A 24702-nucleotide genomic window follows, 5' to 3' on the forward strand; every position below is an offset into this window, starting at 1 on the left:
TTGCAGTCATTAGGTGAAAGCTCCCATAAGCATTTCGAGGGCATGCAGCTCTAACACTTCCCCCATGTGTGCTTTCCCACAGCCGACAATGCCAGCCGCCCTTCCCGCCGCCGCCGGCCCAGCAGCACAGCCCCATGTCCTCGCAGGCCACCGCTGGCCCCCTCCTCCCAGGCTCCTTGCCCCCGCTGCCGGCCCCTGTGGCTGCCCAGACCCCGACGCTGCCAGGCCAGCAGCTGACACCAGACGCCTTTGCCATCGTGGAGCGGGCGCAGCAGATGGTAGAGATGCTCTCCGAGGAGAACCACGTGCTGCGGCAGGAGCTGGAGGGGTACTACGAGAAGGCAGACAAGCTGCAGAAGGTAGGTGTAGAGACTGGGATGGAGCCTGGCCAGGATAACCATCTTGCTGTTTCTGCCTTTGGGCAGCTGTTCTTCAGAGTTGTGTCACTGCAGTGGGGATGCACCACTGGCCACTTCTAACTACTGCCTTTCCATGGTGGTCTTACAGAATGGTATTCCTGTGCCTTGTGGGCTCTACTGCCTTTAGGATTAAACAGGGCAGTCCATCACATATCTCTCAACTGGATATTTTCCCCTTCCATCTTCCATGTTGGCCTCACTGGAGCTTTCCCTGGAAGTCTCCCATGGGCAATATGTTCTTGGTGCAGCAGGGTCCTGTACCATTTGCACAGAGGTTAGAGATGCAGTTGAGAGCCATATGAAGAGCACTTTCTCATCTGTCCTAAGCCGTCTTGTCCACCACAATAAGCTGGTGTGGTGCTCCACACTCTTCAGAAGTGTAACAGCCACCAGTGGGGTTGTCCATTGTTATGAAATGGATGAACTGGATTGTCTTAGGGGCTTTCAGTTACTGCTCCTCGAGTTTCTAAGAACTGATGTTAGACATCCATTTGAACATGTTGGTTCTAAAAGCACTGTCCCCTTATCTGAAAGAACCATTTGATAAAGATTTTGCTTGAAACCCATTTTTTCTAAGAGATCCTGCATGCTCTTTTCTATAAATATGCAGGTTTTTTCAGCGGAGAAGGGTGATGTCTTGCAGACTGCCTGGGGTGAGAAGATGAAGAGTTGTATGAAATGAAGTAGAAATTGCTTAAAACTGAGACTCACTAAAGGCAAATCAGAGATGCTCCCCAGATCTGCTGGCTTTGGGTCCCAAGGGCTTGGACCAAATAATTTATTTAGGACCCTGTACTACTATTTCATTTAGTTTTCCCACCACTTATACACAAATGAGCTTAGACTGCCGGTCTTTTCTCTCTGAATTTAGGAGTCTATATAGGGGCTCAATTTTTTTTTGTATACTGGGTGGATCAGGGTGTTCTTGGAGACACCTTTCATAGAAGAAGCAGCTCTTAGAGATCATGTCCCAGCCTCAGCTTTGGGAGAAATTTGTGACAATCTGTTCAAACAGATTAGAAAAAAGACCAAGTGTTTTGTAGCTGCTGTCCTTTCTGCCTCCTTCTCTGCAACAAGATGAGTTGAGTTTATTCCCAGAATCTCCTAGACTTAGTTAAAAAAAATTTCACAGCAACGTTAACTATTCATGAAGAAATCTGCCAAAACTTTAATACTAACTTCCTGTGGCCTTTGTGGGCAAAAAGAAATATTCCAGCTATTAATTTTACAAAAGCTGTGTTGTTCAGTAAAAGGTATTTAAGTGTAATGCCCCATAAATATTCCGGTTTCTTTCACCCTTGGAAATGGTTCTCTCTTTATCTTGGATGCCCTGCAAGTCTATTGCATCAGACACCAACAGAAAGGTATTCAAGCATGGGCTGAAGTCTCACTTCAGTCAATAAAGTGTGGACTTGAGTCCCATTGACTTCGGGGGAATGTAAGCGGAGTATTAAAGTGAAACACATACTCAAGTGCATTCTTTCTTCAGGAATCTCTAACACATGGTATCCCTCCCATGCTGCTTTTGCTGTGTTTGAACACAAGGTCAGGGCAGGTCTTCCTCGGTTCCCACAAACATTGCCTCTGAAAATGTGATTGAGTTAAATTACGTACTTTGAATGTGAAAACTCTTCCCTCTTGTTGCAAGTGGAAAGGTCAGGAAGGAGTACTTCTTGTTTGTGGGTAACAATTTTATTCTAGGTAGGACCACCTTCCCATCACTTTTAGTTGTTACAGCACAGGAAAAGAAGTTAGAGAAAGTCAGCCTGACTTGTAGGACTCCCTGGGTATTTGTACAAACAGATCAGTTCTGAGGGTTGTTACATTCTCAGTTGTGTGTGAACAGACTTTTTTGTAGAGAGGTACAAGGTGGTGTTGAGTCCCTGTGCTGTTTGATGAGTTGCCTCGTTTTCTTACCTAAAAAGAGTTGGAAGAGGAATTGTGTGCATTTAATTTTGAGCTTTTTGCATGATTTTCCCTTTTCTGAGTAGTGTTATCTTGCTGAAGTTTAATTGCCAGGCTGGGCTGGCTCTTCCCTGTGCCACATGTGTGGGTTGTTTGAGTGGGTTGGCTCCAGGAGCTACTAGGCAGAGAAAAGGCTAAATTGTTTTCTTTTTCCTCCATGGAAGAAGGAGAAGGAAATCCCAGAGCTGTTGAGAAACGCCAACACAATTTATGGCTGTTCTTCTGCTCTCCTTTAATTTTGTTCAGTGCTGATGGAGCACTTGGTACAGTAAGTTTTTTGCCTCTAGGGCTGCAGACGGTGTGGTGATGTGTTTTGGGAAATACCAGCATATAGAGGGCCAAGCAGAGCCCTTGCGGTAACCAGCTGCATTGGGCCAGACTATTAGGCTGTGGAAAGCCACTTTTGTGCTAGCAAATCTGCTCTGTTGTCGTAGGAGCTGTCTGGAGAAAGCATCTTCTCCTGCAGATAGTGGCTTACCAACTCCCTGAACAATTCAGAGAGAACCAAATTAAAGCATCTTGCTAAGGGCATTGTTCATATGCCTCTAAAGCACTGAAAGGCTGGGGGCATCAACCACCTCTCTAGGAAACCTATTCCGGGGTTTGACCACCCACTGAAGAAAGAAATGCCTTCTCATGCTCGTCTGAATCTCCCCACTTGTTTCAGTTTTTGTGCTTGTGAGCAAGCTGGAAGCAGAAATAGGGGAAGGTAATCAGGTTTCCCCATCATGGCTCTGCCAGGCTTTCCTTGGTTTGGAGGTGCTGCCTGCCCATGGGCTATGTCTTGACAGAGTGGCTCCAGCATTGTAGGAGGTGTATGTCCAGGCTGCTGGAGCCTCGCTGTGTGTTCCTACACAGCCAGCGGGGTGACAGCTCTAGTGTCCCTGGAGCTTTCATTCTGCAAGTGCTGCAGCTGGAAAATCATGCCTGAAGCTTACTGAGAGGGACCTAATTCTTCAGCAAGTGAAGGTGAGCTTGCACCCTAGCTTCAAAAATCATGAATCTGTCCCACCCGTGACTCAAGAGGCCAAAAAAGCACTAGATTTAGAAAGGTACATGGGTGGCTATGTATGTCTTTTGGTTTTCCAGCCTGTTCACATTATCAAGCCTTTCTCCACAAACACAAGGGCCAGGCATGCAGGAACAGATTCCCACATCAGCACTGATCATCTCTGCAGCAATAATTTTACCAAAGCTGTATCACTTAACATGACATTGTCTTATTAAAACAGTTGGATGGATTGAGCTGAACAGCAAAACTCTACCCAGGACTATTCTTCTGTCAGTCTTTTGGGCTCAGGTCTTAAGATACAAGTTCACCACTAAGGGATTCCTCTGCATACCATGCCTGCAGTTTGCCAGATTTCAAGGAAATTAAGCTAAGGAGATTGAAAATCCAAAGCAATTGGTTCTGTGTGTTATAGAGAGTTTCTCTTGTATAAAGCAGTCTTCAGTCAAGGATGGAAGGGAATGGATCACAGTATTTTAAAAGTGACAGGAGGCCAGAGCTAAGCCTAAAATACTTTTGGTGGCATTCAGAGCTCAGAGATAAGTTCTGGATCAGGGACCTGTTGAACAATAAATGTTGCCTGCTACTCCCTTTCTAGGAGAGAATACAGCCCACACAAGTACACCATTTCTTGTTTTTTCTTCTCTTGGGTGGCATTAAAGCAGTCACCTTGGTCATAGACCAAAGGCAACCAAGCAGTTCCATCAAGTCTAGCCCACCTCAAACTTTTTTGGGAGCTGCCAGTGGGGTGTCCTGGGGTGTTGTGACATGGTGAGCTGCGCCACAGGGTGTTTACAGGGATTCCCCACTGCAGGAGGAGCCACCAGCATTGCTGGGGTTTCATGTCATTGTCTGCCGGGGAGATCGTTCATTGCAGAGTTGGTGGCTGGTGTGACACCTGACATGAGCATTGCCCTGACCCCTTGTGTTACTGGAATGTGCTGGGCAAATGCTGGAACGGGACACATTCCTGCAGGGCTTTAACAGAAACTCTCTCTCCTTTCAGTTTGAAATTGAGATTCAGAGGATTTCAGAGGCTTATGAGGGTTTGGTCAAGACCACCACTAAGAGGGAGTCCCTGGACAAAGCAATGAGAAACAAGCTCGAAGGAGAAATTAGGAGACTTCATGACTTCAACAGGGATCTCCGTGGTACGTTACAGTTGCTTGTGGTTTTTTCCCCTTTTGGTTGACATGGTGTTTCACTTACAAGCTCCAGAGCAGCAGGCTTTAGAGGAGTGGCTTTCTACAATATGTAGATACACATCATGAGAAGTAAGGCCCTGCTTATTGGCATTAGACAAAACTGTTGTCACCCTCCTGGTGGCAAAAAAACCTTCTGGCAAAGTGTAAGAATCAGCTCCAGATGGTGCCTTTGTGCTTAGCACTTGAAAATATGGGTTTAACAGCCAGGCCACCAGTCACAGTATCCTGTTGTCTCAAACCTGCCCTCTCCTAAAGAGCTGAAGAGCAAATTGTAATGTCGAACAATACTGTGTTACTCATAAATCTCTGAGGTCAGTGCCTTCACAGGCCAGTAGCCAGTATCAAGGGTTATGTGTTTTTTAAAAAAATTTAAAATTGAAGGTGTATCCTTTCGAGAAAGGAAATGGAGGATACATTGGGTAACTATTTCCCATCCGGGTTCCTGATGGGGGGGTACTTTGGTACTCACTGCTCCTGCAGTGAGGTGCCTTTTTCAAGCTGACTTATGCTTTTTGCAATGGTGTAAATGGGCCACATTGTCTTTTTGAAAGGGGGAAGTTTCTGAAGGCAGGACCTTCCCAGGGGAGCTGTCCTTGGCTGCAGAAAATGCCTTCTTTCCCAGGGCATCCCCAAGGAGTGGTGTCACTGGGCTGGGGGCTCCCATTCCCCAGGATGTCTTGCTGTACCAGGGGCAGCTCTTCCCTGCAGGAAAGCAGCCATCTCCTTACACAGCTGGGTAATTCAGATTGCAGACGCTTTGTGCATTTTGAGTAGTGGGAGAGATGATTGCCTGGGCATGTCAGCTGTGAATGGCAGAGACTTTCCCCCCAGTTTCTGTGAATCTGAATAACACAGCTTCATGGAAGAGGTCAAAGGCCTCATCTTTTATGTATGTGTCAGCCTCCATTTTAATATCCTCCTTCAGAGAGTCTATTTATACTTCTCTGCTGGCATGCATCTTATTTTCTTGGTTGGCCTACAATTTTATATACATATATTTATACTTGAAGTATTTCCTGGTTTTTGCAGAACGACTGGAGACAGCCAATAGGCAGCTGGCCAGCAGAGACTTCGATGGGCACGAGGATAAGGCAACAGAGGGCCTTTATGCCACTCAGAGTGAGTACTGTGCTCATCTGTTTGGAAGATGCAGATATATATATATATATATTTATGTATATATATATATGCACATATACATGCACACATATAGTGGAGTGGAGGTGAATGCTTTGCTATGAATTGTTATCCTGCTTGTGGCTTGGTTTTACTCAGCTAATTTATCACACAGTCTTGTTTAAGCTGCAGACTGGATTGTTTAGGGTAGGGTTTTTTCTCTCTGAGCAGCAGAATCAAGCAGTGGGAGTTAATGGTAACACAACTTAGCTTATTTTTGGTAAATATTTATCTGAAATTGTGAAGTGTTACTTGCAGAGATAATCTCTAAAGATGCATGCTTTTTAGAGGAGCCAGATTCTTCTCTTGGCTGGGAAAAGCTCAAAACGAGCTCTGCTGACTAGTTGTCAGTGCCATGGTTTGACTAACAGCAGAAAGAGCAGAGCTCAACCGTGCTTTTTACCAAGGGCTGAAGTGACAAAGATTTTACAGCTTCTATTGCTATGGAAGCATCCATTCCCAATGCAGTGTAGGCCCCCATAATGACTGGCCATAGTGCTGGTGGTTTCCTTGCCATGCACTGATGTGTGTGTGACCATCCAACCTGAGCAGCTGGATGCTGTGTGGCAGTATGTGGCTTCTTTCATATCCTAAGCATCTTCAGCATGCTTCCAGAAGAGCTTGGTCACCTGGAAGCTGTGCAGTATCTTGTGAGCTGAAATCCCAGTGAAGCTCATTGCTGTGTACAGCTCATCCTTCTGTTTTATTGCATCGAGAGCTTCCTTGGAAGATGAGCTGCAACTGCAGTGGAGTACCATACACCTCCATTAGCATTGCAGAGTTTGGTACTATTCAACATGCCTCACCACCAGCCCTGCAATGTCCAGCAGCTGCTCCAAATGCTGGAGAGCCTTCTCCTGGCTACCACCAGCAGTGATGATGCCAGCACAGCTGATTGTTTGGTACACATGTGCACAAACCAGAAAAGAATCCAGTGATCTTTTCCATGACACTTCAGCTTTGCTGTATTAGCAAATGGCATAAAGGTGTATAGATACTGCTGCAAATCCAATGGGATGATCTCTTAAAGAAATGGCACTGCTGTATAAATCTTGTCATCCTTGGGAAGAGTTAGATGGGATAAGCTGCTCAGTAGAAATTGAGACTGGGATCTTCTCTCTTCATGTAGAGACAGCCTGGCAGTGTTGCTGTATGCTGTTAGCTACAAGGAGGAGTTAAATCCCCAGGATGGACTCGGTGTGAGTTCTTTTCCAGTGCATAAACATGCTCTGTGCCTCTAGTGATAAATATTTAGCAGTGAAACTTTGTGCTGTGCACTCAGCATATTGCTGCAATCAATTCACAGCTTACAAACAAATATAGCTTTTCGGATCTTATCACGTAAGAAGGTCTGGATGCTTGGAGTGTCTCCTGGCTAGGCCAGCGAGCTAAATGTTACTAATGCAATGCAGAGTGCTTCCAAGAATAGAAAAATGGGCACATGTAAAGCAGGTCCTCTTCAGTCATGTTCTTTGGGCTGCTGGCACATGCACAGTACTGACCCCGATATGAGGGTGTCTGTCTAACAGACACCCCTCTCAGAGTCCATAAAAAGTTCTGCTTGGAAATCCTCTGTTGCTGACTGCATTTATAGCCTGATGTTTGTGTGTGTCTGAGTCTTGCACTGGGGCAGACCATAACTGGGGTTTGATTGTACCTCACTGCTGACCTGGGGGTTTTTGCAAGCAGTTTGTATCTTCCTCATGTCTTTTAATGGGATGCACAGGCAGAAAACTGAGAACAAGGAAACTGAGTTTTAGCTATTTTATATACAGTGAGATTGAAATACTCATTTTAGAAGAAGAAAAAAAGGTTTGTTGTGAAGGTGATGTTTTGGTTTTATTCCTAAGAGTAGCAGGTTATTAAGTAAATGCAGGTTAGTAAATGCAAATCTAAATTTTCACTAGGAAAGCAAAAGCAGATTTCTAGTCCCTATGTTTTTGGAAGACAGCTGGGTAACATGACCCAAATTATGTAAGAAGAATCCAACATCCACAGTTTCCTAAAAGTTGTCATTTTTAAGCCACTCTGGTGATGAGCTGAAGAAAGAAAGATAAGATTCTTGAGGCTGGTAATACTGCATACCAATTTTTTTTATGGTAAAACTCCAGTATTGGGAAAAAGTCCCTGAAAAAGAAATCTGGCAAGGCAGGATGTTCAAGGATCTTTTTTCAGTTCCTCGTAGAGCTTTCCATAAGCAGTGCAACAGTGCAGATCAGTCTTGCGCTCTGAGATGGAGACTGCAGGTGACAAAAAAATCTTATTCTTTGCAGTTATAATAGACAAAGCCAGGCCATGTGCCTCTAAGTGTTGAGTGCTAGGCAGGGCTGGAAAATACCCACACCAAATTAGTTAAAAGATAATTATGTGATGTTTTGTGAAGGAAAAGGGTTGTTTTAAGGAAAGACATGAAGCAGCAACTGATGAAGGCATACGGGCTCATACAGGCAAGAGAAGAGACACTTAGGAGGAAGCTGAGAGATGTTGTGGAAAGGAAGAGGAAGGAAGATTGAGGCTGGTTTCAAGGGCATAGGGCTGAGAGAAAGCTTACAATGCAGCTTATTATCCTCATATCTTGGGAAAAATATGTTTTGGTGGAGTGTGAGAATTCTATGTGTTTTTTGGGGATTTCTGAACCGTGGGAGCACTGTTTTTTCAGGTGTCTGAGACAGATTGAGGTCTGTGCGCATCCACATGGCTCTGCATCTGTTAGTGGGGATACATGGACAGTTCCAGCAGTGTGTTGATAGAGCCTTATGCTTTGTGGGAGTGTTCAGTTCATGTGCCATGAACTTGTGCATATATCTCTGTCCCAAATATCCCAGGAAAGAAATGTTCCCATTTCCAGACCGGAAATAATCAGGAAATAATCTGCATTGCTGCTCCAGGCCTCCTTTGGCCCAGCTTTGTCAGCATCAAACCACAGCTGCAGAGGACTCAGTGAGGCTTGGGCAGATAGACAGAGGGACAGTAGCTCTGCCACTCCTCTGGAGGGAAGTGTCTGGGCCTGGCAACCTGACCCTATTTAATGTGTAGAGAATTTAGTAAAGCTGTGGAAAACCTTCTCCTGTTTGGTTGCTTGGTGTAAATACTGATTCATTTATTTTGCTTATTATTATGGGGTGGATACCAGCTGCTGAAAGGTGTTTGGAGCAGGCAACAAGGTCCTGTCCTCATTTCAGATTCCTTCTGACCGTCAGTGTGAGGAGGCTGAGCATGAGGGCCCGTCCTACTCTTGATCGCCTGTGTCACAGCCATGGCTGTTTGGGAAGGTTGGGCCACCAGAGTTGGCTGGGACACAGCTTGATCTAGGTGAGCAGAAGAGGTGACTCTTGTGCCTCACCCTGGTGCATATGGTCCAAGGGTGACTGGCTGCAGCTGCCATGGTGTACATGGCAGAGCTCCTCCACACACTTGCCATGTCAGGAGCTGCAGGAGTGATGAGAGGCTAAAGAAGTCCCTCAGGTTTCACTGAGGAAAGGCATGGTCGCTAGGAGGCATCTGTGGAATTAACAGCTGTGAGTGAAGAGCCACCACTGGGAAATGAAAACCTGCATAAGAGAAATTGTTGGAAGTGCTGCAAGGGATGTGCTATGGGAGCCACTCTTGTTTGCAGGAAATCTCCTGCAGCCAGATTAGTCTCTGGCTGCTGTAATTTGATATATTTTCTTGTGCCAGCAGTGGTCATTTTATAGTAGCAAGGACTGTCTTTAAAATATGTCCATGTTGCCACTCTGCAACATCAGAGCAAGGCAAAAATCAGCTTGGGATATATTGAGAAGGTCATTAAATTGGTCAAATAAGTTGATACTCAGATGTAATATGTGCTAAGGCATCTGAGTTACACTGAGTCTGTGTCATCTCATGCCTGTATCTTTTTGTCTAAAGTTTCCATTTCAAAGCAGATTCAATACTTGTCTGCTTTTGATGCACTTGTCCAGCCTGAAAAGTCAGAAAACCTGTTTGAGAAGGACTGAAGCAGCCTCCTTGCTTACAAGTGTAATATCCTCAGTGTGTGGAGGTACAACAGTCAGAGGCAGTCTGTAGAAAGCTGTGAGATTACAACTGTGAGCACCAGTGAAGCCTTTTGGGAACTGTTCTGTAATGAGGTATGGCAGTGACCCAGCGGAACATAGAAATAGTTATTAAAATGAGTCCTGTAGTTAAAAAGGCGTATGCAAGGGTAGTGCAGTAAAACAGTGTTTTTAGACTTTAAGGATACGTTGTTTGAACTTGAAGAGAATTTAAGGTATGTTCAACTAAGTCCTTCATCACTAAAAATTAATGCAAGTAAAGAACTTAAAAATGTACCTCTAGGATTTTTTACAGGATGAAGCTGACATGGAGAAGTGTTCAGAGCTGTTCAGGAAATTTTTCTTGCCAGCTTTCTAGTAGTGATTATTTTGTGTATTTGTGTATAATTTGTCCTCTTTTGACAGGATAGAAAGCACAATGCAACAGGGTAGGCCGAGAACTTCAAGTTCCATGAATGGAAGTTGAAAATGAGGATCCCAAGTCCTGTTTTGATATGTGTTATTCCCATGTATAATGTGATACACGGGTTTCAAATCCAGAGCAGAGCATGCGTGGTCCCATCTTGAGGTGAAGGAGGGCTGAAATAGCACTCATCTTCCAGCTTCCTCGCCCTCTAATGACATTAGCTCCCTGATAATTTGCCCAGATTTACACTTTTCTACAATACATACTAATGTTCCTTCTGGCTAATCTGATTGAAGTAAATATTTTTGCACTGAAGGAAGAGGTCTGCATGTCTAATATAAAATCCCTTGCCAACAAGGGAAGAGGAAGGCCACCATCATCCCAGGATGGCTCATGGTGGCAGTCAGTGGTGCGGTGTCCACAGCAGTCACTGGGCTTTACCTGTGGGCTTTGCAGTGACCAGCATGATGGTTTTGCTGCCAGCAGTTTTTATGAGGTGCTGAGTTCCTCCTTTTAGGATCAGCGAGAAGACAGGTGGGTGGTTTGAGCTCGCCTTGCCCACTTTTGCCTTGTACACATGGCTCAGCTTGTGTCCATCTCACCTTGCTGCAGGCACCTGCTGGTGGTGTGTGAATCAAACCTGTTCTCATCCCACCTGACATTAAGGAAGAATGTGGCCCTGCTGGGGGTAATTCAGGTCTAAAATGGAATGGCTTTGGCCGTGAGAAGTTTTCTGACCATGCTTGGGAGAAAGTGGATGGTTGGGCTTCCAGCTTGAGTGGCCACATTTGGGTGGCATGGACTGGATGGCTGGGGCAGGTTTCCCATGTTTCAGTGTTTTTGAAGCAGCTTTTCACTTCAGCTAAAAAATAATAAATTATGTAATGCTATGTTTTAAAAATCAAAAATCAAAACAACATTTAATTGATGCCAAATAAATTTTTGGAGGAAGTTTTCCTTCCTGGAGGTTTTCCTAGTATCTATTTTTGTTGTCATTCAGAACAAAGGCCAGGTTTTGAAATTTCAGATGTCACTGAAAGAAACCTCAATCCCCTGCTCACTCCAGTCATTAACTGTTTGTGTTCTGACATCAGGGATCCAGTGATTGGTTTGTGACACTCGTGTTCCCAGAAATAGCTTCTCAGCATTGTCAGGGCAGAAGCAGATGGAGCCAAGCATTTCCCCAGGCAGCTTGCCAGCAAAGTCAGTGGTGGGCCTGCAATTTGTTGCTGAAGACAAAGATGTGAGCAGAGATGACTGAATTTAGCCAGTTGTTTATTTTTTTTTATGTTGTTTTAAATATTACCCAAAAAAGGGATGATTTTTCAGCACAAAGGTTATCTACATGCTTTAGTCTCACTTGTAATGCTTAACAAACAGAACGGGAGCACTGGTCACTGGATCCTTAAGTCCTGCAGCTCTGGAAGGTCACAGAGGACCCCCATAGGCCTGCAGTGGTTTCCACAACCTCTCTTCTCTCTGCATGGTCAGAGGAAGCCTGTACAGAGGCCTCCTATCGTATTCTTTGTTACTGTTTTCCCCTCTTTCCATTTTCAGGCTGTCCAGCACAGATTTGTGTTTACTATTTGGCTTCTTCAAATTTTGTGTGTCATGATCTCCATCTTTGCAAATAAAAAGCACAAGGCACAGCACAGCCCACATCCATGGGGCTGAGGTTTCTTGCCCATTACAGAAGGCAGCAGAATTGAAACTGGCAGCTATAAGGAGCTCTTAATGTAGGGTGTTGTGTAAAAAAGGAGTAGTTGGTGCAAACCAAAATGTTTCTGTGGGATGTGCTAGCAGTTCAGCAGAATGGAAAGCTGTGAGGCAGTGCAGGGGGCCACAAGCTCTGCTGGTGCAGATGCAGCCCAAGCTGCCTCTGGTCTCTGCTGCTGGTGTAAGGCTGGGCACTGAGGGGCTGAGCCCTGGCAGTAGAAGCTCCTTGCCCGCTGTGTCTCAGCACTGTGTTGTAAAGGCCCTACTTGCTTTTCATAATTTTTTTTTTTCTGGGGAGGTGGCAGCTTTCCTCTGGTTTGTGGCTTGGGGCCTGTGAGCTGTCCTCATGGAGTGGCTCTTGTTCTTGTCTTTCTTTCAGACAAAGAGAACTTGAAGGAGAAGGAAAAGTTGGAGATGGAGCTGGCAGCTGTGCGTTCAGCCAATGAGGACCAGCGGAGGCACATTGAAATCCTTGACCAGGCCCTAAACAATGCACAAGCCAAGGTTATCAAGCTGGAAGAGGAGGTGAGGCATGGGCAGTATTTCTGTGCTCTGAGGATGGACATGACTCATGGTTAGACCTTTCTCCATCCAAGTCCTGATTCTCTTCTACACACAGTGTGCTAGGTCTTCCTGTTTCCCTTGCACTTGCCCTTTTATAGAGAAAATGTGTAGTTACACAATGCTGAGCCAAACAAGCAAGCAAAGGAGACCATAGATGTGTCTAGAGCAAAGCCTTCAACATGTAACCAGGAACACGATTAAATTCTACTAGCTGGTGGCTGAGGTAATGATCGGATTTAGCAGAAAAGCTGAATAAAAAACTGACTACTCGCTGGCCTGGGACTGTGATAGAGACATGTGGTGTTAGTGCATCCCATTTCTCACCAAAGAATACCAGGAAGCTTTTGAGATGCACACAGCAGTGCAGGACTTGGTGACAGCACATCTTAAAATGTCTGGCCATTCTGGCTGAAAGCAGACTGACTGACCAGGATTTAGAGCTGCAGGTTTTATTTGAGAGCTGAAGAGAGCCTATCGTACTGTGAGACACAAGAAGTGCAAAAATCCCAATAAGTAATCGTATAAGCCTGATAATGAAAATAGGTATTCAGATAGGAAGCAAAATCCCATGCACAGGGCATTCTTTAAACTGAGACAGAACAATATCTAGTAGTTGGAAGCTGAAACTAGACAAATTCATAGTGGAAATAATGTTCAGTTTTACCTATATCTAAGAGTGACATTGTCAGTTCTCCATTACTGGTGAAGAAAGTCTCAATTTATCGTATTCCTTAAGGACATTCAAATGAGGAGGTGTGGATCTAGTAACTATTTGAAAGTCTATGCATGCTAGCAGATTGGGTAAAACGGTCAAAACAGGCCTTTTCAGATCCCTAAAATCTCTGTTCCTGGGACCAACAGAGGGAGCATGTTTTATGGGATGTAAAAGGAACGTGACCTTTACTACCTAAGTGGCCAGGTCATTGGTGACAGGAAGGCTGTTGATGAACCTCTGCCCTAGCAGATTGGGTAGAGGTTCAGGCTCTGGCACAGACTGTTGGCAGGAACTTGGGCAGCTCTGTTCCCCTTCAGAGCTTCATTTTCCACCTGCACCTTCCCCAGGGCTGGCCAGGGCAGCAGGGATGCAAGGGGTCTTGTGGGGAGCAGAGAAAGCCTTTCCCAAATACTTGCAATTAACTTAAGTGTCATTCATTGTCTTGGAAAGGTGAAGGGAGAATTGACCTCTGTGATTTTTGGATGTTTTTTATTGACAGTAAAATGACAATGTAGACTCCCTGTTAGGCTAACCAATGGTTACTTAAGAGTCTGGAAGATTTGAAGTGCTGTATGTGAGTGCTGAAGACATTGCTGGTTTGTACCTGACCAATGGCCCATTCTGACTCCCTGTTTGGAAACATTTTAAGAACTCCATTTCCTTGGATGGATGCACTCAGCAGCAAGAAGAGGATCACATTCAGTTTAACTGCTCCTTTATTAGTTAGACTAAAGCCTGCTCACCATCTGGGTGTGTTCAGGGCAGTCCCTTTGGGGTAGCTGCAGGAGCCAGCATATCTTTAATCTGTACATAATTCACTTGACACTCTTTGGCTGAAAGGCAACCTGAGGTTTTCTATTTGCATTTCATTACAAAGGGCTGAATAAAGGAACGATTTAGGTGGCAATGCCTGCTTCTACACTCATGCCATCATGCAGGGGATAGGAAGAAATAGTGTTTAGCTTGTGTCTGGTCCACAGACTGTCAGTGTGGTACTGGCAGGTAATATTGACTTGCTGAGTAGAGACTAGTGAAGGCAGAAGCATTTATACAGTGATCTCCAGGCAGGTGGTTCAAGAACCTACCTTGTGCCTGCTGTGTTGTAGTAAATATGTTTGCAGCCTTAGGGCTCTAAGAGCTTGGCAGTATTCAGATTTTAGTCTAGTCATGCAACACAAATGTGTCTCTGCTGGATCCTAGATTGTGGACTGGTAGAGCTAAGCAGTGGTTAGATATTCCCCTCTAGGGAGCTCCTAACCTGCCTAGGGCATGGCAGGAGTTACGGAGGTGGTAAATTCCTGCCTGGGGCACTGTAGGTGTTACAGAGGTGGTAATCTTCTGCCTTGGGCATGGTAGGTCTCAGAGGTGACATATGAAAGTGATGTCTTGGTATTTGCCAGAGTATATCGGAGTCCTCAGCCTGACAAACCCATGTTGATCTGGTACCTTTTAACTTCTTTTTTCATTATAGGGGCAGTTCAAATGGATTTTAGCCCAGCTGCTATGTTTTAATTGTTCAAGGCAGTGCCAGGCAGCTTGGGTGAAGTGCAGTTAATCTGGGGCTGCCAGCACGCACCCAAGCTCCAGCACTCACTTTCCCTTTTGTCCTGTTTCATGGCTGAGCCAGAGCACCTTTTCAACAGTCTCCAGTGTTTCTGGATCTTAATTAGACACATGCAGAAGATAAGCTGCAGTGTTAAACCTTCATTTTAAGCCAGGGATTTTTACTATAATTTAGAATATATTGAGGAAAACACAAATTCAGTCAAATCAAAATGACTGTTATTATTGTTAACAGAGCTCTAGCTCATACACTGCTTTGTAAATCTGCCCACATTTCTTCTACCACCAGCATGTATTTAACAGCATTTTAAATCAAGCCTTGAGAATTAAGCAGTAGCTACTAAGTTGAATTAACATAAGATAGTGTTCTATATAAATCTGCATTATCCTGAGTGCCTGCTAGTAGAAGGATTTAATTCAAAATGTGTAGGTGGTATTATTACCACATGTCATTTAGCAGACTACTGCTGGAATCATGTGTCTGTTCCATGCTTTGAATAGAAAACTGAATAATTGGAGAGGGCTCAGAAAGCAGCTGTACAGTTTATTTGGGGTCCAGAAGCTGTTCTTTTTTGGGAAGAATTACAGTGAAAAGTTGTCTGAGCTTCTGTCTGTGCACATGAATCACTGAATGGTTATGACTGGAAGGGACAACAGTGGGTCTTCTGCTCCAACCTCCCTGCTCAAGCAGTGTCATCCTAGAGCACATGGCACAGGATTGTGTCCAGATGGTTCTTGATTATCTGCAGTGAGGGAGGCTCCATAACCTCTTTGGTCAATCTGTTCCAGTGCTTGGTCACCCATAGTAAAGAACCCTCAGAGCTTCTTCCTTCTCTGCAGAGCTGGTTTCCAGCAGGTCAGCCCCCATCCTGTATTGGAGTATGATCTTATTTCTCCCCAGGTGTAGGGCTCTGCATTTTCCCCTGTTAAATTTCGGAAGGTTCCTCTGTGCCCATCTTTCCAGCCTGTTGAGGTCCTTATGGAAGGCTGCACAGCCGTCTGGGGTATCAGCAACTCCTCCCAGCTTTGTGTCTGCAGGGATCTTTCTGAGGAACCATCTGCACTTTCACTCAAGTCGTTGGTTCATAGATTTACAAAGCTGAGCACAATATTGAACCTTGGGGGACACCACCAGTGACAAGCCTCCAACCAGACCCTGTGCCACCTGGGATCTGCTGTTCAGCCAATTCTTAATCCTCCTCACTGTCCACTCACCCATGGTTCCTGAGTTTACCCATGAGGATGTTGTGAGAGACAGTATTGTGAGCCCTGCTGCAGTCAAAGTAGGCAATATCCACTGTTCTCCCTTCATCCATTCAGGGATGGATGAAGAAAGGATTGCTGTAGAGAGATGAACATTGCTATTTAACATAAGAGGAAATTATGAGATGCAGTGTTTGGAGGCTGAAGCTGAGCAAATCAGGCTGAAAATAAAGAGTTAAGAGTCCAGAGATTAAAGAGTTTCAGTGTTAATTAACTCTGAAACTATCTATTTAGAGTGATAGTGGATTCTCCATCTCTTACAGTCTTTCATTCAAATCTCATATCTGTAGAATTCAATTGTTCAAACTGGAGTTACATTTCTAGACCAAATATTTTTCCAAGACCCACTCATCTTTACTCAGATTTATTTGCTTGGATGATCCCCTTTTAGCCTTAGCTCTTCTTCATCTTTATTTTCCTAATCCCCAGGACAAGGGCAGCGTTCAGGCAAGTTTGCTGATTTAGTGAAGAAGTGAATTGTTTAATTAAATGCTTCTTGCTCTAGTAGATCAGAGTTTGGAAACAGAGCAAGAAGTAATTTGCTTAAATTGCATAAGAGAAAGCCAGATTAGGCATTAGGGTAAAAGTTTTCTGGCAGTAAAGGAAAATAAGCTGTGAAGTAGTTTGCAGGGATAGGTCTTGTAATTCCTACCCCTGGGTGATTTTGTGAACAACTTATAGAGATATGTGCCAGCTTTTATGTACCGTTGATCCTACCATGCAGCAGGAGGATGGATTGGTGCTTTTCCAGTTTCGAGGTTTTTTGGAGTCTGTGTGTCTGTGAGGTGTTGGAGCTTAGCATCACTTCTCTGATTTTAGCCATCCTTCCCTTAAGATCCATGCTTCATTGGCAGCCCAAATTAATTTGAATTACAACATTTTATACTTTGTGTTTTAAATGCATTGGTGATTTTTGGTTTTTGTTTATGAATCTGCATGCAGACTAGAAAAGTCAGAATTGGCTTGAGAGCATCCCTATAAACTTATGAATATGAGAACTGTCTTTTTGCGTATCTCCTGCAAAATTGTTTTTGAAGGCGGTGGTGGGCATGTGAGCATCGCCTCACCCACAAGAGCAGAGGTGTGTGAGTGTGAACCCTCGGGCCTAGAGGGCTGCTCCAAAGCCAAGTTGTGGCTGCTGTGATACAGATGGACCCTGCAACATTTGGCAGGACCTGGGAGAGCAGGTGAGATCTGCTGCCAAAGAGAGACCCTGGGGGAGCTCCCTAACCCTCTCTATCCATGCTGGTGTGGCTGGAGGTGACACAAACACCTTCCTACTGCCAAAATAGCACTTTCAGCAAGAAGCCTCTGCTGTGTGGGTCTTGCCAAGTTGTGAGCTCCTAAGGAATGCAGTCTTCATGCTGCTGCCAGAGACTAGTGGGGTTTATTTTCAGGGAAAGCCCAGGGAGCTGTAAGCATTCCCCTAGATTGCAGCAGGGCTAAGGAGGTTACTCTGCCAGCTGTTGGTGCCAGGGCTTAGGGAGGTTTATTTAGACCAAGCTATGCTTTTGCTGTGAGCAAGCCTGTATTTCACTTCACCTGTGACATGGATGGATATAGGGTGACAGAAGAGGAATTTGTACCCCTTTTGGGGTATACTGCTTGAGCAATCTCTGGCTGTAAAACCCTGCATTGCAAAATCCTTGTGTCGTGTTTAGCCCTTCAGTAATTGTATTATAGATGTAAAGAGTGCCTGGCTTTAGCTGCCAGGCCATCCCATCTACAGATCACCATGGACAAGCCTGTGAGCATGATAGAGTAGGTGGGAGTGCTTCTGACTGCTGGCACTCCACTTGTTCCACCTGTGTTAAGCAAATATGCAGGAGTGAAGAAAGAACCCCCCTCTTTGGGTGCAGGCAGTATGCCAAGTGTCAGCAGTCAATAAAATCCACGGGGATTCCTCTTAACTGGGTCTGTCCTGTGTGTTTGCCCAAAGAGGGTCCACCAACATGACAGCTCTTGCTTAGAAATGGCCTGGAGGGTTCATGATTATCAGATCCCCAGTGGGTAGAAGATCTGGGGCAGCATTCCTTCCAAAAAGGGTAGCTGAACTGTGCCCCAGCAATGCCTGCTGTGCACATTCCCTGCCCATCAAAGAGACACCATCCTTTCCCTAGAGAAACTCTTGGAAGCAAATGACCAAAGCGGTGCTAAAGCTCAGTGTGTGCCTGCAAGTGCACGGGGTCCCAGTGACCCAGGGTGGGGTACAGTGCCCTCCAGACTGCTGATCCCTGTGCCCCACAGCTGCGCAGGAAGCAGGCCTACGTGGAGAAGGTGGAAAAGCTGCAGCAGGCACTGACACAGCTGCAGGCGGCCTGTGAGAAGAGGGAGCAGATGGAGCGGCGGCTGCGCACGCGCCTGGAGCGAGAGCTGGACTCACTGAGGATGCAGCAGGTGAGAACAGGGTGATATGGGCAGGACCCCAGCACGGGGCCTTTGGTGCTGATTTGAACAGAGATGGTCTCTTGCAGCCCTGCCAGGTGACACCTTGTCTTTGGATTTGGGTTGTTGGGATTTCCTCCTAAACCATTCCTTTGGATAGGGTCACTGATCACTGGAAGTGTTCATGATAATGTTGGATGGGGCTTTGAACTCATGAAGTTTTCCTTGCCCATGACAGGAGGGTTGGATTTAGATGATCTTTGAAGGTCCCTTGCAACCCAAATCACTCTGTGATTCTTATTCCTGATCTTCAGCAGAGGATGGGGCCATTCTGCTGTGGGGCTCTGGATACAGTTGAGCCCTGCCTGCTGCTGGGATGAGATGTCCTGGCTTCCTTGCCCAAGGGCAGGCAGGGGAAAATGTCCTTCCATGTTTCTCTCTCTAGCAATGACAGATTGTGCAAAAACCAGCTCTACACAACAGGAGGAGAGAAAAGATGTGGTACGTGTGATATTCACCCCAAAAATTCTAGCTGACGTTTCATTGAAAACGCCAAGTGGGATGATGTGGGATCTGGTAGGAGCAAGATCTAGGCCCATATTTGTTCTATGCAAAGCTTGATGTATGTGGTTCACAGAATCTTCAACCCATGACAGATCTGGAGCCAAGTGATATCATCTTCAGACAATAAATTATTTATATATCAGTCCAGTCCACAATGGGCTAGGAGTATAGCTTTGAATTTCTGTATGTGTCCCCTTGTTTTTCGGCAGCCCTGTGTCCTTAGAGGGGTATTGCTATGCTTGTATTTTATGCACAGTTACTCCTGTGTTATAACACCTTCATCCCTAAGTCACAAAGTCCAGTCACCTTGAAAAGGAAAAAAAAAAAAATGAGGATGTTGCAGGGAGAATTTCCAGGCTGCAGCCTGCACCAAATGCCAAATACATGGCTATTGACCCTGGAGGAGAGTGAGCAGATATGCTAAATGTATCAAACTACAGCTTGGGGAAAAAGCAGCAACATAAGCAAAGCATGATGCTCTTGGAACTCTTGAGGCGCTCACCCGTATCTGTCATCGCACGCATCTGCTGCTATAACCTTTCCTTATTTATAAGCCATTAGTGGACACCAGAGCAGCTGTTACACAGAGCTTGTGCTGCCAGAAAGCAGAGGGGCTGATCCTCCTGGCAGGATGCCATTGGGAAATAGCTCCACGGTCAGGGTCAGTGTCAGGGTTTGCAGAGTCATGAAGTGGCCAGACTTGAGAGCATCCCCTTCCTTCTGGCAGCCCCAGGGCAGGGCAGGTCCCCCAGCACCCTGCCCAAGGTATCACTCTGCTCCTGCTCCCTGCAGACCCTTCTCATTCATCTCTACTCTTTCTTGCTTCCATAGAAGTGTTTTAAGTCTTTCTTGCCCAGTCCACCACAGGCTTGGTGTTGAAGTATTCTCAGTTCCCCTTTAGACAGCTCCCTTCCAGTTTAACAAAGGAATTGCATAGAATATAACATGCTAATGCCGTTTGAGAAAAGAACATCTGAGAAAAATCCAATTAAAATTCAAGTGAATGTAAATCTAGAACTAAGTCTGGGGTACAGAGACAAATTGATATATTAAGTAACAGAGATGGACTGTTGCTGAAATCCTTTTCTTGCAAGTTCAGGCTATGTCTGTTCATTTTGGCAAAAATTTTTTCTGTAATTTACAGATTGTTTATTTTTAAAAAATTTTTGGTACTGTAATTAGCAATTGCTGTTGGGTTGACATAATTTTCAAATGCCTACACCCATTCCATCTAGCCAGTTTTAAGAGGAAAGATACTCTTAACTTCTTGTCTTGCCTATAAACTTTGGGAGAAAACTTTGGGGTATTTTTACTATTTTTATTTATACTGTTTGTTTATGAGCCACAATGTTGCAGAGAATCTTTTTACATCAAAATACCCCAAAATACTCTTTTTTTGCTTCAGAGCTGTCTTCTTTGAGTAATCAAAGTTATAGCTACTGAAACATTTTCTCATTGCAGAGAAAAAAAGGTGATTTTCTTTTCTCATTTTTACCAGAGTGAGCAGAAGGGACCTAGCACACAGAGACAGTGAGCCAGAATCTCTTCTGTCCCTGGCTTGCTGGTAGCTGAGTCCAAAATGGCAAATCTTCCTTATCACTGACTCACAAATTGGGACCAATAAACATTTTCAGTCAGCACTGCATGCTCAGTGTGCAGGGCTGGCAGATGTTTTGACTCAGAAGATGACCAGCTCCTGTGATGTCCCAAGATACCAGTTGTAGATCAGGACCACACTTCCAAAATACTGTGTTCCTGACAGAGGTTTGACAATACTTTTTGCAGAAGAAGAGTCACAGCCATTGTTTCCAAGGGCTGCTCCATACTGCATTTCCAGAAAGCATCTTCCAAACATGTTGTTACGGCACCAGAGGCAAAGGCTGCAGCTTTTCCCTGGTATCTCTAGTTTCAATGGTACAGCTTTGCCAGTGAACTTCAAGATGCAGCATGAATGAGAACCCAGTGCTCCTGAGACATGGTTTCCTCTTCAGCACAATACTGTTCACCATGGAGTATAACAAATCTCTTGCATTGTTTATTTAAAAATAAATTTATTTCTACTGAGTTCTTCCAGAGCTTCATGCACATTGTGCACTCATCCTTCTGCTGAGTCAAGGACTGGATCTCCCTCTGCCTCCACTCTATCAGCAGTGAGACGAGCTCAGGGTAGCTACTCATGCTGCTTAGGTGACTTAATTAAGTGCTGTAACTGGGTGGAATAAATCTGGCCTGGACAAGCACTTTTCTTGCAGCATAGATGGAAAGAGTTATTCACCCATTGCTGCTCGTCAGCATCCCATGGGAGCCACCCCACAGGTGCCTGGGAATCTTCTGCCCCTCTAGTTAGAAAGTTAGCTGTTGCACCATGGAAATCATCCCCTGAGGGCACAAGAGAACTAATGTGCCAGAAGGGACAAGCTTAAATTCATGGCTGGGATATTTTCCCAGCTGCTGCTTTAAACAGGGTACATGTAACTGGGTCACAAGGTGCATTTTTTCAGCTTTAATATATAAACCCTCTGGTAATAAGCCTGTCCATACTTAGCACTGCCCAGCCATGGGCATGAAGTCCCAGCAAGAAGAGTAAACTTCATTGCTTCTTTTCCTACCAATTTTTTTTTCCTACTTTTTCCCTTGTCTTGGGGTATCCCAGGAAATCTCTGCACATCCAGGGTAGCAGCCAAATCCCTGCTTCTCTCAGCATGGTCTGGGGAAGCATGTGCTAGGGTTGCATATATGGTCAACGTGCCTGTTCTCCTGCAAGCTAAGGGGTTTAGCCTGGGATTTCCACCTGTTTCTGTCAAAAGACATGGAGATGTCTTTGTATGTGCCAGAAAACTGAGGAAAAAAGGGTCAGCATGCCATGCTCAGCAGGGCATGAATATCTGTCACTGTTTCCACTGGCAGAGGCAGGGCAGCTACCAGGCAAGCAGCCTTCCGGAGCATAATGCCCCAGCCCTCATGGAGCTGGTGCGGGAGAAGGAGGAGAGGATCCTGGCCTTGGAAGCTGACATGACCAAGTGGGAGCAGAAGTATCTGGAGGAGAGTACGATCCGGCACTTTGCCATGAATGCTGCAGCCACAGCTGCAACGGAGAGGTAAGATGGCCTTGCTGCAAGCAGGCAGCTCTGTTCACCATGGAATGCATGGCAAAACAGTACAGAATGGGTGTTCTGTTAAAGCTGGGTGTTACTTGCCCTGCCCTGCTCAGTCACACTGCCAGGGTTAATGCACTTCTCCTAGGTGTCATGCCAGTGAAACAGAATAGTTGATTGAGACAGAATTTATCCTTCTGACCAGGCCCAAAAGTTTATCAAATCTAGGCATCAGATTGAAGCAGTGTCCTCTGGCAGTCTCAAGGTGCCAAATTACACAGCACAGGTAAGGCAGCTCCTCCCAGTACCCTGGTGGAGTGAGCAGGGACATGGTATATGGCTGCACCCATCCCGTGGCCTGCAACAAGGTTGTTTAACCTAGTTTTAAAAACCTGTAGTAAGGGTAATTTTATTGCCTAAATAACCCTTTTCACCACTTCATTAATCTTCAAACTAAAATGTTTTTCCTGATAGCTAAGCTAAACTTCTTCACTGCCGACTATCTGCATTGATTCTTGTCCTTCCCAGGCATACAGAATGAACAACTGACCACCATTGATGTTTAAACAGCCTTGTAAATATTGGAAGACAGATATTCCCTGTTGTATTGTCCCTGGTCTGAACTAGCTTCCTCCCCTCAGCCATTCCTGACATGTCCCAGTGTCAACCCTTTCCCATTCACATTGCGCATGTCTGGACTATCTGTCCCCAGTTTGTCTGTATCAAAGTGTGGTGACCAAAAGCACAAAAGGCAGTGACACTTTTGAGTGATCAGGAGGATGAGATAGTTAACTTCTCAACCCAGTTTCTTAGGAACCAAATCCCCAGAAAACATCCTAAAGTGGGTTTTCCCTTTGAAATGTGTTTAGATGTGTGACTCAGGATGGACTTTCCTTTCGCACTCCAGCCTGGGCAGCAATTACTGTGATTTTTTTTCAACTTCCAAAGTGTAGAGCTTTGTTACTGGTTCATGACGTAGTCTTGTTGACTTGGGATCTGGTGAGTGGGTCCCTCTGCTGTCTGACCCTCTCCTTCTCGGTGGCTGTTATCCCTGTGTGGGTCACCCATGATTCCAGCATGCCCTCTGTTCCTTTAACCCACTTAAATGAATACCATTAATGATCCAGTCCAAGCCAAGAGTAGTCTGCAACAGGATGCCCCAATGCCAGGTAGCCATCTGCTTGACAGGCAGCCATCGCTGGCTTGCTCTTTGAACATGGGTTTGGGGTTTTCTTTGCAAGTTTCAGTCTCACTTGCAAAAGCCACCCTCACAGTCTCAGGTCACTGACTGACCGTGGTGAACCTCTTTGCCAGGGACGCCTCGGCCCCGAGCCACTCGCACAATGGCAGCTACGGCGAGACGGCGCTGGAGGTGCGGGGCTGGCAGGAGGAGGAGGAGATCGTGCAAGCTAACCGCCGCTGCCAGGACATGGAGTACACGTAAGGATGTGCCTTGCCATTCCTGCTTATTGTGGTGTTGGGGCTGGGCTCACATAAACCAGGATGCCCTTCTGTTCCTTCCTACATGACTGGAAAGGATGGGCTTGGCTTCATTTTGACTTAGTTTTGCTCTTCAGCATTCAAATGGATTAAAGAGTTGTTGTCATAACTTCCTCCCTACCTTCCTGTTAAGCCTTCTGTGGCAAACCCAACGTTTTTACAAAGCAGAGGCTGTTCTACTATTAAAAGTAGTCTGGCATGCAAGGACACAAATTTGCAGACACTTTTATAAAAAAGGTGTATTTGTTGCTTGCGGAAAATACCAGTGATTGTTTTTACTGGGTTTGGGTTTTGTTTTTCACTCACAGATGCAAGCTAATCCTGCTTCCAAGGAAGTAGTGGAGTTTTGCCACTGCCTTCATAAATATAGATCAGCATCTTGTGTTTAAATTGCTCATTAAACATGTGATGATGAAAACTAATGCTTTCACTGCTTCACAAAATGTCCTGCATTGTGTTATATATTGTACAGCACGGTCAGGCTAGTCATTTGACTGTGAAAGTGTACAAATTTTTGAAAAACATAGTTTTGCAGTTGTTCAGTATGATTTGGTGTTAATTATTTCTGGAGAAGAGTTCAGATAATCCCATTTTTTTAGTGATTTGAGAGTCTTCAGGGTCTGTATGAGAGAAGTAGCAAGTTTTGGTCAGCTCTGAACACCATGTGCTGATTGTTTTTGCAGCAGTGAGGGAGAAGGAAGAGCCCAGACCATCTCTTAGAGAAACCAAATGGAACTCACTGCAGCAGGTCTTTACTCCAGCTGACAACAGACCTGAATCCTGGGGTTAACTCAGTCTGCCAAAGCATAGTTTCCACATTTGACCCCAATGTATTACCGGTGTGAAAATTGCCCTTGTGTTTGTATTGTAAAGGTAGCAATGTGCAGCCTGGTCAGGATACTGCCCACTGCTCCTGCTGGGTTAGTAAAACCATAGCATAGATGGGTTCAGTTAACCTTGCAGAAAAGTTTTTGCTTAATAGCTAGAAATGCTGTCTGTTTTAAAGTGCATGGTTATCCTTGGAGCAACTGCCAGGAGCTTGCCCAAGTATCCAAAAGCAGGGAGGACAGAGCAGCAGGACATCTCCCTGGGGACCTCCCTGCTGCCTCCAGGTGTGGAGACC

The 24702-nt window shown here is 45.2% G+C and overlaps 1 protein-coding gene across 1 annotated transcript in view; it reads left to right on the top strand.

The window, feature by feature from the left end:
* Window positions 1-24702, top strand: part of AMOTL1 (angiomotin like 1) — a 55653-nt gene that overhangs the window by 24521 nt on the left and 6430 nt on the right. Inside the window, exons 4-10 of the mRNA XM_041417048.1 lie at window positions 83-359; window positions 4400-4544; window positions 5628-5717; window positions 12310-12455; window positions 18283-18432; window positions 21892-22082; window positions 23394-23519. Of these exons, the coding sequence (XP_041272982.1) occupies window positions 83-359; window positions 4400-4544; window positions 5628-5717; window positions 12310-12455; window positions 18283-18432; window positions 21892-22082; window positions 23394-23519 (1125 nt within the window). The remainder of the gene's footprint in view (window positions 1-82; window positions 360-4399; window positions 4545-5627; window positions 5718-12309; window positions 12456-18282; window positions 18433-21891; window positions 22083-23393; window positions 23520-24702) is intronic.

Source organism: Onychostruthus taczanowskii, unplaced genomic scaffold (genome assembly GCF_017590055.1).
Source record: "Onychostruthus taczanowskii isolate IOZ18803 unplaced genomic scaffold, ASM1759005v1 scaffold54, whole genome shotgun sequence".
Classification (NCBI taxonomy): domain Eukaryota; kingdom Metazoa; phylum Chordata; class Aves; order Passeriformes; family Passeridae; genus Onychostruthus; species Onychostruthus taczanowskii.